Source organism: Protomyctophum parallelum (genome assembly GCF_964188405.1).
Source record: "Protomyctophum parallelum genome assembly, chromosome: 2".
In the NCBI taxonomy this organism is placed as follows: domain Eukaryota; kingdom Metazoa; phylum Chordata; class Actinopteri; order Myctophiformes; family Myctophidae; genus Protomyctophum; species Protomyctophum parallelum.
Genome location: NC_139699.1, coordinates 12,302,917 through 12,318,400, shown reverse-complemented (window position 1 = coordinate 12,318,400; position 15,484 = coordinate 12,302,917). Strand labels below are relative to the sequence as shown.

Genomic DNA, 15,484 nt, shown 5'->3' with positions numbered 1-15,484 from the left:
TTAGTGTTTTAAACATTATGTTTTACTTTAGCTATTGAAAAATAACAATCTACAAGCTCATAGCGTGCCACCGAGTGGCACGCTACGAGCTTGTAGGTCTGCTATTTCTGAAAAATCGTGAAAATATGGCACAAATCTTTGAATATATATTCTTTCAGAGGCAACGTTTTTAACTCAAATCTTTGCTTCGGAGGGGTTCCTGGAACAACATATTTTCACATCTTTCAGAAAACTATCAGAATTTAGAAGACATTTAAAAAGAAATCAACTTTCAACAAAAATGTCAACATGTCCCGACACTTATTTCAGACATGCTCTAGTATGTGAAGAGTCTGCCTGTGCTATTAACTCATTTTGAAAAATAAGTTTTTCTCCTCTGGTGAAAAGATAGATAGTAATTTGCGCAATGGCAGTCTCTCAGTCAAATCTGGTCACATTTTCACCTATACTGTAGGTGAAAATGGTAAAGGCAAATCTAAAATGGCCTCACAATGCGTTGCTTTAGATTGACTATTTTGTGGTTAAAAGGTTAAAAGTAGCATGGGTGTAATATACGGATACATGATTCCAGTCATGAGCTGGCTGGCTGATTGGTTGGTTGTACAAAGAAGCTTTGGCGGCGAAACACAATGAAGTCAGTATACCTTGACTGACACCTGCATGCTGTTGTCCTGCATGAGCATGATGGCCTCAGAGATCTTGACATCTATTGGCTCGATGACTGCTTCGATGTTGGAGGGTCCCTCTAGTCTGTCTGCCACCAGCAGCATAGCATCTGTCACAACACACAGACAATGCATCAGCAGAGAGCTACTGTAGCACACGCACGCATGCACGTACGCATGCACAGCTTGCACACAAAGCAACAGTGGATGCAACCTGTGCTTCAAATGATCCAATGTGGTTATTATTTAGTCACAATCTCTTGATAATACTTTTTTATTGTTTAAATAAATAAAACCTACAGTATACAGACTTTCACTTTCTAAATTATTTAAAAAATATAATGAAAGATCACGTTGTCACGATCAACAGTCAACACATTGTAATCTTGTTGATCGCTAATTTTGCACAACGCTGTTAAATTATGAAAAGAAAAAATATATATAAATTAGGGTGAAATGTGGAGATATACAAGATTTATGCCCGACAGTGATGACACGCAGCATCAAAGTAGACATTTGAATATGCACTGCTCGGAGCATCAACATGTAGAACACAAAATGATTATAGATAGAGTTAGTTAGATAGAGTTGATGATGGAAAAATTTAAAAACAATTGAGAATGTAATTATCTGCATTTACCAGTTATGACTTCAAAGACAACACACAGTTATGTTGATACTTCATTAAATTCCCCTTTATTCGGCATACAAGTAAAGTCACAAAAGTCACCCTTCACTCTGCCACCCCATCGATCGTACTCTAAAATAATCCTGTAATAATTAAAGTTATTTTATGTCGTACAAGAAATTGATTTTCTTTGTTGTTCACACTTTCTTTTATGAAAAACAAAATAGTTTGAAGTGCATTCATGCGTTAGTTTGAGAACTTGGGGAGGGGAAGAGCAGTCAACAGAGTATCAAATACGAGGAGCGCTCTGGATGAGCATGGCATAAATCAATACCAAGATAGATGACTCCCCCGATTGCTGCCTTTAGTTTTCATTAACACATTTTGTGCGGGAACCCCTTTTGGTGTTTTAAGCATTAGCTATTGAAAAAAATAGCAGATCTACAAGCTCATAGCACGGCACGGAGTGCTATGAACTTGTAGGTCTGCTATTTTTTTTTAAATATATATTCTTTCAGTTTCTAACTCAAATCTTTGCTTCTGGGGAGGTCCCTGGAACAACATATTTTCAGATGGGGGTCGGCGGCATATTACATATGATTTTTGGGGTCCTTGAAATGAAATATTGAGAACCACTGATATAGAAACATGAGGTTTTTCTTTATTCCAACGTCAGGCCTAGATGGGTTAAAACAATGTGATATTAATCTGTGTTCATACAGAACCTATTATTCCAGATAGGACGGTGCTCGTATTGATCGCCTCGGTTCGGGGGGATATGTCAGGGGTGAAAATCAAGTGTTTGATCTTTTCATTAGACTATCTTGTTTCTAAAAAGGGTCATTAATTAGTCTTACCAGGATGTCGTGGGGGTTAGGGGGCAGGAGGAGGGCGTGTTGGAAGGATGTAGGGCAGGTTAGGAGGCGAGGAGGAAGAGGGGAGATCTAGAATATATGACATAGTAGAACTTGACTGCTAATTAGCAATGAGTGGAACACAGGGAAGCTGAGCGTACAAATTAAACCATTTGGTTCTGCATGATTGGGGGGGGGGGGGACAAATTTAAATCATCATTTTGTACACTCCGAGTTAAATTAACACAGAGTTTACAGTGTAAGCTCTATTAAATGCCTGAAGAATATGCAGCTGTTATTGTCCTCAACCCAAATCAGTGTTTGTTTGTATTTTCCAGGATACACTTTGGACTGGAGCCCATCCTCTCTCCCGCGTGCATCTGTCACTGGCTCAATCTTTGAAGTGCACTTCTCTTTGTTTACACTGGAGTCTGGAGCCTCAAATTGGGTTTGATGCTTGGTTAGATTTCCATCAGGACTTGACTATAGAGGTCATTGCAAAGGGCCAAGTTGAGTCCTGTGAAATCCTCCGCTGCGTTGCGTGAGTCTCAGAGTAGAGTGCATCCTCCAAAAAAAGCCTCAATAGAATTCTCTCGCAGCAGAGGGGAAATTGATGGCATTCTTTCTCATTCGATAAGGGACTTGCAGACCTCAGTGGCTGAGCTCTGACAACCTATTTTTCTTTTATCATCATAATGAATATTTTACGGATAGTCAAATCATCATACAACTATGGAGGAGGGTATTTATTTATTTATATTGTAACTTTTGAAACAATGTCACATACTGTATGGCAACATATTTTGAAAATAGTAGACTGTTGATGAAAGTTACCTTAATGGGAAATCCAATTATAACCATTAACCCATTCTGGGCGGGAACCCCTTTTGGTGTTTTAAGCATTATGTTATACTTAAACACCAAAAGATACAGATACTTATACAGATACAGATCTACAAGCTCATAGCGCGGCTTGTAGGTCTGCTATTTTTGAAAAATCGTGAAAATGTGCCTCAAATCTTTGAATATATGCTATAAGTCTGTATCAAGTCTACAGAAATGATTACAGTAAACATTTTAACTCAAATATTTGCTTCTGGGGAGGTCCCTGGAACAACATATTTTCAGATAGGGGGCCGAGGCATATTACATATAGTTTTTGGGGTCATTGACATGAGATATTGAGCACCACTGATATAGAAACATGAGGTTTTTCAGAAAACTGTCAGGATTTTTTATATTTCGACGTCAGGCCTAAATTGATTAAGCATTACCACAGGAGAACAAGCAATCACCTGGATTATATTTGACACATTATATAGGCTACCTGTAGTTACACTGTAGAGTTATACAGCAAAATAATACGTATAATTCTTTATTTTTGTTGTTAGAAATATTGTTTTTATCTCAGCATTATGCCAAAGCTCCAACGCAGTCAACGGCAACGCAGGGAATGTTCCCTTTTTAACCAATGAATGGTGTTCATCTTTTGACGCCGTCCCAATTAAGCATTACACTTATTTACAAGATTTACATTTTGCATGTCTTAATGACTATTGGTAGGGCATTCCACATTTTGGTGGCATAGGAGCGTAAATAATTTTGTCCCTCGTTTGTGCCGAATAGATCACTACTGTAAACAAAAACGGCTGCTGTAAAACAGACTACTGCAATGAGTACTTTAGTCATTATTATGAATAACCTACTGTATGTCCAGAATGTGTGAACACAACAGTTCTACTGATTGTCCTGTAATACTGATGTAGATCAAATAATTATCTCCACCAGGCTGGAAAGCCAGGATTTGGACATTATGTTTTTGCACTGTGTGTGTGTGTAATAAAAATAGAAAAAGTTATTATTCAGGTCAGGTAGGATATTGTGGCCTCCTGGTATAGGCCAATTTGAAAAGCGTACCATTTATTCCTCTGCCTTTCATGGCAATCGGACGCTGCGTTCATGATTTTCATGATTGCACATTTATTTTTCCCATAGAGATTTCCAAAAAGGTTTAAATTATGTGAAGCCTGGATCCTACCCATCCTGGTGAATCATGACAAGAAAACATTTGATTCTGTGTCAAAAAAATATTTGATTATTTAATTATAAAATATTAGACACTATAGGCTATATTTAATAAATACTAGAACCGATCACGTTTTGCTCCCGATCCGATTACAATCATTTGATTTTGAGACATACCGATCCGTTATATTTGTATATAACACTTAAGCCATATCACAATAGCAAATATCCTAATGTATGTCACTCTATTCTAGTCTGTTGTGTTGCCTTTCAATTATTGAAAGACAACATAATGATGTATTGGTTAATTAGAGTGAATACAGTTCTACAGCTTATAGAACTGAAGTCAAGTTAAATCTCTTAAAGAGCATCTCTTTCATTCAGAGAGAGTGCTACAGACACCTAACCCATCATGCATAGCGGGGGTTGCATTTCCTTTATTCATAGGCGTCTTTCACGCGACTAGTCACGAGTGTGACTAGTTTTGTTTGATGATCTCTGACTGGGACCAGAAGGAAAACAACTAGATGATGATCTCTGACTGGGACCAGAAGGAAAACAACTAGCATGATGATCTCTGACTGGGACCAGAAGGTAAACAACTAGATGATGATCTCTGACTGGGACCAGAAGGAAAACAACTAGCATGATGATCTCTGACTGGGACCAGAAGGAAAACAACTAGATGATGATCTCTGACTGGGACCAGAAGGTAAACAACTAGATGATGATCTCTGACTGGGACCAGAAGGAAAACAACTAGATGATGATCTCTGACTGGGACCAGAAGGTAAACAACTAGATGATGATCTCTGACTGGGACCAGAAGGAAAACAACTAGATGATGATCTCTGACTGGGACCAGAAGGTAAACAACTAGATGATGATCTCTGACTGGGACCAGAAGGAAAACAACTAGATGATGATCTCTGACTGGGACCAGAAGGTAAACAACTAGATGATGATCTCTGACTGGGACCAGAAGGAAAACAACTAGATGATGATCTCTGACTGGGACCAGAAGGAAAACAACTAGCATGATGATCTCTGACTGGGACCAGAAGGAAAACAACTAGCATGATGATCTCTGACTGGGACCAGAAGGAAAACAACTAGCATGATGATCTCTGACTGGGATCAGAAGGTAAACAACTAGCATGATGATCTCTGACTGGGACCAGAAGGAAAACAACTAGATGATGATCTCTGACTGGGACCAGAAGGAAAACAACTAGCATGATGATCTCTGACTGGGACCAGAAGGAAAACAACTAGATGATGATCTCTGACTGGGACCAGAAGGTAAACAACTAGATGATGATCTCTGACTGGGACCAGAAGGAAAACAACTAGATGATGATCTCTGACTGGGACCAGAAGGAAAACAACTAGCATGATGATCTCTGACTGGGACCAGAAGGAAAACAACTAGATGATGATCTCTGACTGGGACCAGAAGGAAAACAACTAGCATGATGATCTCTGACTGGGACCAGAAGGTAAACAACTAGATGATGATCTCTGACTGGGACCAGAAGGAAAACAACTAGCATGATGATCTCTGACTGGGACCAGAAGGAAAACAACTAGATGATGATCTCTGACTGGGACCAGAAGGAAAACAACTAGCATGATGATCTCTGACTGGGACCAGAAGGAAAACAACTAGCATGATGATCTCTGACTGGGATCAGAAGGTAAACAACTAGCATGATGATCTCTGACTGGGACCAGAAGGAAAACAACTAGATGATGATCTCTGACTGGGACCAGAAGGAAAACAACTAGCATGATGATCTCTGACTGGGACCAGAAGGAAAACAACTAGATGATGATCTCTGACTGGGACCAGAAGGTAAACAACTAGATGATGATCTCTGACTGGGACCAGAAGGAAAACAACTAGATGATGATCTCTGACTGGGACCAGAAGGAAAACAACTAGCATGATGATCTCTGACTGGGACCAGAAGGAAAACAACTAGATGATGATCTCTGACTGGGACCAGAAGGAAAACAACTAGCATGATGATCTCTGACTGGGACCAGAAGGTAAACAACTAGATGATGATCTCTGACTGGGACCAGAAGGAAAACAACTAGCATGATGATCTCTGACTGGGACCAGAAGGAAAACAACTAGATGATGATCTCTGACTGGGACCAGAAGGAAAACAACTAGCATGATGATCTCTGACTGGGACCAGAAGGAAAACAACTAGATGATGATCTCTGACTGGGACCAGAAGGTAAACAACTAGATGATGATCTCTGACTGGGACCAGAAGGAAAACAACTAGATGATGATCTCTGACTGGGACCAGAAGGAAAACAACTAGCATGATGATCTCTGACTGGGACCAGAAGGAAAACAACTAGATGATGATCTCTGACTGGGACCAGAAGGTAAACAACTAGCATGATGATCTCTGACTGGGACCAGAAGGAAAACAACTAGCATGAACACAACAGTTTTTACAAAATCTCATTGCTTATACCTTTCTTGGAGATTTACATTAGACAATTACATTGTCCCCGATTCCGATCTTTTGAAAATCATGTGATCGGAGCCGATTTCCGATCAACCCGACCCGATCGGGACAACCTTAACCCATTCTGACCTGAGATCAGATTCACACGAGGTTTCCACTGGACACACACTGGTCTGATGAACCCATTCTGACCTGAGATCAGATTCTAAAAATGTCAGTCGTTCTTCGATTTTTCAAAAAATAGCAGACCTACAAGCTCATATCGCGCCACTCGGTGGCGCGATATGAGCTTGTAGATCTGCTATTTTTCAATAGCTAAAGCATAACATGATGCTGACACCAAAATGGGTGCCCGTTCAGAATGGGTTAATAAATACCTTATTTTTTATTTTTTTGTGTTTTTCAAATATGTTTTTGACACAGAATCAGATGTTTAATTGTCATGATTCACTAGGAGCCTGTAATGGATGGTTCTATAGGCTTAAAATCATATTTTTGTAAATCTGGAAAAATGAATGGTAACCACATATGTGCCCCATTCCTGTAGCTCTGGCCACCCATGTACTGTAAACCCATTCCTGTAGCTCTGGCCACCCATGTACAGTAAACCCATTCCTGTAGCTCTGGCCACCCATGTACAGTAAGCCCATTCCTGTAGCTCTGGCCACCCATGTACTGTAAACCCATGCGTGTCTGTCTGTGCAGCTAATCTCAGAAACTGCTAGACCAATGTCACACTTTTCATGCAAGCTGCCAGTGTTACAGCAGAGCCTCAGAGTGTAGCAGAGCTACAGAGCCTCTGCCTGAATACCAAAAACATAATATCTCCCCCAGCAAAGCGGCATTCCCAAACCTTTTTGGCCATGCACCCCCTGTTACCTCCTGGCTTAGCTGACACGCCCCCCCCCCCACATGGAAATATAAATTGCATAAGCTATATAGAGACATATATTTATCCACATGTATGCACATATATGAACCTGAATATGGCATATATATGCAGCATAGGCTGCATATTTGCTATATATTGGCATAGTATGTTCATATATTTACAATAAAATCATAGCACCACCATTAGCATTTTCATGCCGCGCACCCCCTAGAAGGCGCTCGCGCACCACAAGGGGTGCACGTGCCACAGTTTGGGAACCACTGGGCTAGTGGATAAGATGTTTGGCTTTAGTGTCCGGGTTCGAATCCCGGGGTGTTAATCCAGGAGTCAAAAGATGGCACTCCACCCCATATTTTTCAAATCGGCCTCATGGTGCGACCTTATTGACCTGTCATCATGTCTGGAACAGCTTACAGATACATTCATACCATGTGTCATGGAAATCTGTCCACAAGTTATCAACATTCTTGATCTTGACCTTTGACCTTTCTCAACCCCCTTCAGAGCAGCCCAACTGACCAATCCCTCAAAAATCTCCAAACATCTATCTACTGTAGCTAGTATACATATAACAATCAAACACACAGACAGACACAACCAATTACAATACTCTGAACACATTACTGTAATGCATACTAACAGTTTACCTAAAGAAAAACATTGCATGGATGCACCTGGGACGTATCCTCAGTGATGTATCCTGAGGTCAACGGGGTTTCAGGTCTCTCAACATCATACCCCTCACTCAGGCGACCCAGCCGGGAGTGATCAAGTCACGACTTACGTCCCAGTAGCTACCCTCAATCAGTCCCACTAGGGAAAAACCAGGGGCACACAATCCGTTGGAACTACTCCAGAACTACTCTGCCAGGGCTGGGAGGTACACTTCTGGCACAGTGTTTTAACTGTGAAAATTCTTAGCAAGATTCCTGTCAAAACATTTATCATATAGGCTAGTGTATTTCTCATTGGGATGCATATTCTATCTGTAACTTTTCCATTCCTTCTTTTCTACAGCATACAATAGATGTAGGCTAGTTATAATAGGGGGTTGAATCTTATGAATGACTTGTGGAGACCAATTTAAACACAGAAAACCGCTTCAAAAGTCCTCACTAAGAAATGTTTGAAGAAGGCTGAGGAGGAGATCATTATTAGGTCTTCTATTGCTGGCTCATTACGTCATTGTTATCAGAAAGCACTACATGTAATTATGAAATGATAGTAACGGTTTGTTATTAACATAATAAAAATGGCGTTTTTTTTTTTTTAAGTAAATTGTTCATTCATAATCTAATTTCATTCATGATATTTAACCCTCTGGCATCTCACATTTTGTTTCACAATGCAATTTTAATGGTTCCTAACTTCCTGGCCTGGGTGCGGATAGCCATCTTGGAAGAATTAATAGGCCTATTTAAGAACAAAGACATTATTTGATGATAAAAATAAATATATGAAAAATTCAAGATACAGTGAAATTCTGGAGTACAACATAGAAGTACAGTAGCATTTTCCTTTGTGGAAGGCTTGCAGTCTCAAGAGGCGGCGACAATTAAATAAGTCTTGTTAATAGGATTAGGAATTACGCAGGGGGAGTCTAGTGTACATGTTGACTGTCAGCAGTTTTGAAAAATGCCACGCTAGCGGAAAAAGCCTTTGTACTGAGGTCAAATTATCTGATGATAGTTAACACAGAATGATGTTTTGAATGTTGTGTCAACCATCGTCCTCCAGACACTACCGTAACATAATAGTAGTCTGTCAGTCACAACTAATTAAAAGGTCCCTTAGTCAAACTGACTTCATGTAAATGGCCGCCGTGCGGTCCATTGTGCTGCTTACTCTGGTCCTCTCGTACGAGTGTTAACCCATTTAGCGCTAGCATTTATTGAAAAATTAGGATCTAATTCACGCCAGCATTTCTTTAATTTGAGCTCTTATTTTGAAAAGCCACATTTCCAGACTTCCGGTAGGGAGCTTAATCCTTGGATGTTTAACAGGTCCCGTTCAACTGTTGTTTACAATGTGGATCCATGCCAGTGCACTTGGGTTGGGGGCTCCTCATCGCCGGCTCTGTGCCGTCAAATAAACGCTGTTTTGACCAAAATGCCACCTGGGACAAGGAACAAGGAGCACTAGAGCCAGTGGGCTTTTCTGTTCATTGGGACTCACTACTTACATGGCTCTGTTGAGGAACTTGACATTTAAATTCATGAGCAGGCTGGATCGCTCACTGAATGGACTCATTGGTCTCGCCTAGAGTAGTAACCTGTTGGGCTGGGTAAATGTACTGTATTTTTATGTTATTTTATTTGTATTTTCGTATTTGTGATGTACTGTCTTACCCTGTGGGCCACGAGCCTGTACTAAAGTTTATATATAATAGGAGATACAGGCGATTGAAAGAAACGGATAGAATGGATTATTATGGCGACGACGATCTAAGATGGGCGATCCAGTGCGGCGCTAACAACATAGCTAGCTAACCGGCTAATATAAGTAGCATTGTGGCTCGATCCATCGAATGCACTATAAAAGCGCAATTGACAAAGGTCTTCGGCAATGGCGGTATAGTAGGCTACTCACATTTTGTGCATTTTCTTTCACAGTGTTGTTTTATTGCTCTTCATGGCTGTGCACATGCAGGGTTTTTATTTTTTTTACATTTTTATGCTGATTGTGTCCTTGTCCTCACTTTCTTTTCTTCCACCTGATGTGTTGCTCTGCCATTATTGCTAATATGAATGTGTTCAATGTAATAAAACCAGTCAAGTTGATACTGGAGGTCCAGGGTCATTAATTCCTGCATTTCTGCATCATCATGGTGGTACCTCTGTAAATCATCAGAGTGCTACCGTATGCACAGAGGAAATCATTTTGAAGGTTGTTGTTTATTGAAATGTATACAGAACAGTTGTACAGTTCTTGTCAATAACTAGCCATAAGTCTTGTAACTAACTTGTCTAATCATTATTTTTGGTCAACTAATCTGTTTATTTTTTCATATATATATATATATATATATATATATACACACGCACGCACGCACGCACGCACACATTTAACTTCATACTGTATTAATCATTTCACACAAAAGGTTATGACTGATGAAAAATAAAAGCAAATGTGTATGCACAAACACACACACACGCACGCACGCACAATGACAATAGAAATGAAAATCATTATCCTTAAAAAATGACTCTGCCATTACATTAGGATGGTGACGATGTGGATCCCGAGATCCACACGATTACATTTCCTTTTTTTAAAGGAAGGTCACTGTTTTTCAGGTCTAGGAGGAGATAATAGGAAAAGATTTTTGCTACTGGGTCATCAAACAATCCCTAAATAAGAAGGCAATTAATTAAAAGTAGGGTAGCTGCACAGGGATGTATTACTTTGTTTCAACAATGGTTACTGGTGGAAGATTAAGCTCTGTGTAAAGAGTGCACTTTTTACTAATTGGAATCCTTGTTTCATATTGTTTAGAGATATCGTGAGATTGAAAATTACAGGACAAAGGGGGAACTTGGGCAGATGACAAAGTGAATGAATGACACTACAAAATGTAACACCATTATTTATCACAGCTTCTAAAGAGTGAAGAAATAAAGGCGCGTATTGTGTCCACAAAGGTGTCAACAACAACACAGCACACTGAGATGCCAAGATCCAAACTGAGAGTCTAAACGCCTGATATTTAATGAAACCTGGCTGGCATGATTGGATGTGCCAGGTTGCATTTAAACTAACTAAGACCTTTTGAGTGCCATATGCATCATTTCATGCCTCTAATGGACTTCAAAAATATTTTCATTTCCTCACAAAGCCTCATGACATATTAATTTGCTTGCCCCTTAATTCATACATATATACTGTACATTGTGGTGGAAAGATATGTTATATTTAAGTTTCGTTATAACATCTATGTTTTGTGAGTGACCTACTATATGCATCACGTGCCTCATTGTTGAGTAACACCAGAGATAATTTGAATCTTGCATAAGGTAACTGAATGTCTGCAGATCAACACATGCTATAATATTACTTACTCATCAAACGTACCAGCAGGTCATTTCAGACGGGAAGCAGAGTGGCGCAGGCGTTCGTTCTCGCCTGGATCGGCAACTATTTTGTGGAACGCGCACACTTGCGTCAACGCTCCTCAAAACTTCTCCACACGTCGAAAAGAATCGCCCGTCCGTCTGAAAAAGCCCTATAAGGTTGGTTCATTCATTTTCAATGAGAGGCGGGCGATTATTTTGGACGCATGAAGTTCAGGGTCGCTGCATGACACAAGCGAGAGTAGGTCCCGTGAAATTGTGGTCCCACCACCTGTCATGAGCAGACACGTCACTGATCCGGGGCGAGAACGCCTGCGTCACTCGTTCTCTGCATGTCTGAAACGGCCACAGTGTTGATGGGAATTGCCTGAGACTGAGACGGCCACAAAGTGCCACATCCCTCTCAGATATAAACCTGCTCTCCACTCACAGCTAGTATTTCACCATTTAAATGTTGTGAAGGCAATTCATCAAAATGCAGTACTAGAAATACAACCTGCTACTCTGTGATCCTACTATAATTGGAGCGCCGCTGTTTGTGTGTTTGGGATTGGACTGTACACCGGTAGTCCAATTGCCTCCAAACTTGGCACAAATTATTCAGTGTGGCTGTTAAGTGCACAGGCTATACTTTCCCCCCCCCTTTCAATTAATTAGCAATCATTTGCATAAACAGTCCAGGAGTGGTCTGTGATACAGACATAGGCTACTTAGCTTTATTGTTTTCTCTCAAATGTATTATTTTCTACGTTGTCCCGATGTATAGAAAAACTAAAACAATAAGAACAACAAAAATCATGTATTATTAAAATCTGTTTTGTAAGCGCGGGGGGAAAAAAACTAAATGTCAAACTAGCTGTCAGGCAAGGTCACATGAGGTAAACTAAGTTTACAAAGGTTGCAGAGTGTCACAGCAGCGTACATTAGATAGATATACATTAACATAGTAATGAGTCTAGATGCATATCAATGCTCCATTGTGTGACCTGTAGGGTAGGTGTTAAGCGGCGTGCGCGTGACGTCTATAAAACAGCGTGTATAGGTTCAACAATGTTACAGACGAGTTTATGGAGATTAGATTGGAACACTATATAGAAAGAGATATCATGCTGCTTCCCTCTTAACCCTTAACACTAGGAAGGCTGAAAAAAAATCACTCCTACTCAGTCTGACTATATCGGCCCATTCGACCGCTCTCCCCCTTTATCCCCCCACCCCCGCACCACTCGTTCACACCTCTTCAGCTGGAGAAGTCATTGTTGCCTACACGCACTCACTTTTATTTATTTTTTCTTCCCTCTCTTATGAATACATTATTATACACCCAATGAAAATGTACACTTCACGGATTATATAGGCCATTTGGAATTAGAACAATCGGTAGAAAATTGGCCGAGAATAGCACAATAGCACATTAATTATTGCCTAAATGTAGGCTACGGACTTTTCTGAAAATGGTTAATCTGCAAGCTGCCCGACATTTCAACTTGATATGTTTCGTAGAGAGGGCATAGGCCTACACAAGCCAGAATTCCGTAGTTTACATGGTATTTTGAATTTTTTAAAATGAGCAAAAAATAAGCGAGTTATGTAAAGAGGGGTGGAGGGGAAAAGGCGATTATTTGGCACAATCAATCAAATATATATTAATTACATCGCGTAGCCTATAATGTTTCCCCCTCTATATAAAAATGACAATATATAACTCTAATGTCGTATTTCGTCATGTATGTGAACTATAGGCTGCTTGAAATACTGTTGGTCAAAGTAACTAGTTGGGCAGGCTAAATATAATAGTAGGCTATAAGCCCGTTTTCAGCTAAATGCGGAAATGTCCAGGCTAAAAAACTTATCGAACGGGAGTCGTGTTAATATTTATTTACTCGTCATTGTCATGTTCACTCCAAATAAGCAAGTATTATGTAATAAATAAATTAATTTCGTGGCTTTTTGTTCTCTTTTCTCCAGGCGCATACCCGCATCGAGATGAGCTCTGCGACAGCCGTGCTGTGCTGTTTTCAATTAAATTACTTGCAGTATAATATTAATAAATACTACATCCTATATACATTGCTTGTCTGTCTAATCATTCAAATGTTTTTCTATATGCATATTGCATAGTTTATGTAAGCCTGAATTAAAGTCTGATTACTGAGGCTTTTTCCCCCGTCTCTCTCACAAACAACGAAGCCTATAAATATTGTCACCTTTATGCAAGTTCGTTTGATATTGTTTAATTCGATAACGATAGCGAATATGCAGCTATCCGTATAGGTGCCCTTTGTGTCAGTGTGCGCCTGCCCAACCCCTGGCCTCTGTAGAACCTGAATCCCCCCCCCCACCTCATTTCCCCTCACTGTATTTTACATTCCTGCTGTTGTCACCACGCGGTAAATAATGAATACTTTGTGTTAATTCAACCATGTTTATTTTTTCTTATTGTTCACAATATCAGAAAGCATGAAAGAAAGTAAATATAAAGCGAAATAAAATCAGGGAAAACACAAATCCAGTTTCTGTTGCTATACTTAGAGACACTTGACACATGTCATTGTAATTGTTCCCGTACATGTGCCACATGCCCGTTTGCCACATTTGTGGCAGCTGGATAGCGTCTTGTTTCCACATCTGTCAAGCTGACACTGCCGTCGCTTCTTGGGCGTGTCTGGTGTCTGTGGACCATCCTGTCTCCTCTTGGCAGTTTGCTGGTTCTGTGGTGTGGTAGGCAGCGGCTGCAGTGCGCTGCGCTGCTGGCGCCGAGGGGTGCGTGGTGGCATGACTGAGTCCTTTTCACCCATGTGTTCCTCGCGGAGCTGTAGTGCCAAGTCCTGTAGGAACTCTCTCCTGGTGAGCTGCGGTTTGTTCAAGCACTGTTTGTACAACACATAGGCATTGATGGCAGCCAGGTCCAGAATGTTGTAAAAGACAGCCATTGGCCAACGCCTGGTGCCAAGTCTGACGCTGTAGTTTCGTGCCATCTGATCCAAAATGTCCACTCCCCATTTCGTGTCATTATAGTCCGTTACAGACTCTGGTTTCGCTTTGGGGTCTTTACCAATCACGATCGAACGGTGCATGGTGCTTAGAATGCAAACGTTTTTGTTTGCTTTGCTTTGGTAAATCGTCAGTGTGGCACCATCACTTGTCATCAGTTGTGTGTGGAACAGCTGTTCTTTTCCACGTGCGGATGGAGGCAACTCTCGCCTCTGTCTGTTCACAGTTCCAAGTATCGTTGTGTTGTTTGCTAGGAGAGACTGCCCCAACTTCATCGAAGTGAAAAAGTTATCCATTGTGATGTTTCGGCCTCTGTCGAGGAATGGTGCTACCAGCCTCTGGACCACGTCTTGAGAGAGCGGCACGCCATCACTATATATACAAATGACAGGGAGAAGGTGTAATGGTTATTACAACGCAAAAATATATACATAATAGGCTTTGATGTAAAGACATTTTAAATGATTATTGATTATTAGAAAAGGAAAATAAATCACCTGCTGCGGTACTGGCCCTTTCCAAGGTATGGAAATCCATTCAGGAAGTATTTGCTGTCCAGGTCGGCAGCAATCCAGAACTTAATTCCAAACTTGTCTGGTTTATTGGCCATGTATTGCGTAAATCCACATCTTGCCTTGGATGGGAAGAGTTGCTCATCGACCGTGATGTTTCCTCCAGGCACATAGCAAGATATGCAGTTATCTGTGAACTGATTCCAAATGTCCGTTATTGCAGCAAACTTGTCTGTTTCTTTGCGTGCTTCTCTGGTGTCCTTGTCGTCAAATCGCAGGTATCGCATTATGGATTTGAAACGGTCACGAGACATTGTTTCTCTCACCGTCTCATTCCCCCATGCCCCTTTCG

General features: G+C 40.6%; 1 protein-coding gene across 1 annotated transcript in view; it reads right to left on the bottom strand.

Annotated features, from left to right (window-relative positions):
• LOC310854509 (glypican-6-like) overlaps positions 1-15,484 on the bottom strand; it is a gene marked incomplete at its 3' end in the record, with an annotated part of 202,607 nt that overhangs the window by 35,263 nt on the left and 151,860 nt on the right. Inside the window, exon 5 of the mRNA XM_083759189.1 lies at positions 645-775. Within this exon, the coding sequence (XP_083615315.1) occupies positions 645-775 (131 nt within the window). The remainder of the gene's footprint in view (positions 1-644; positions 776-15,484) is intronic.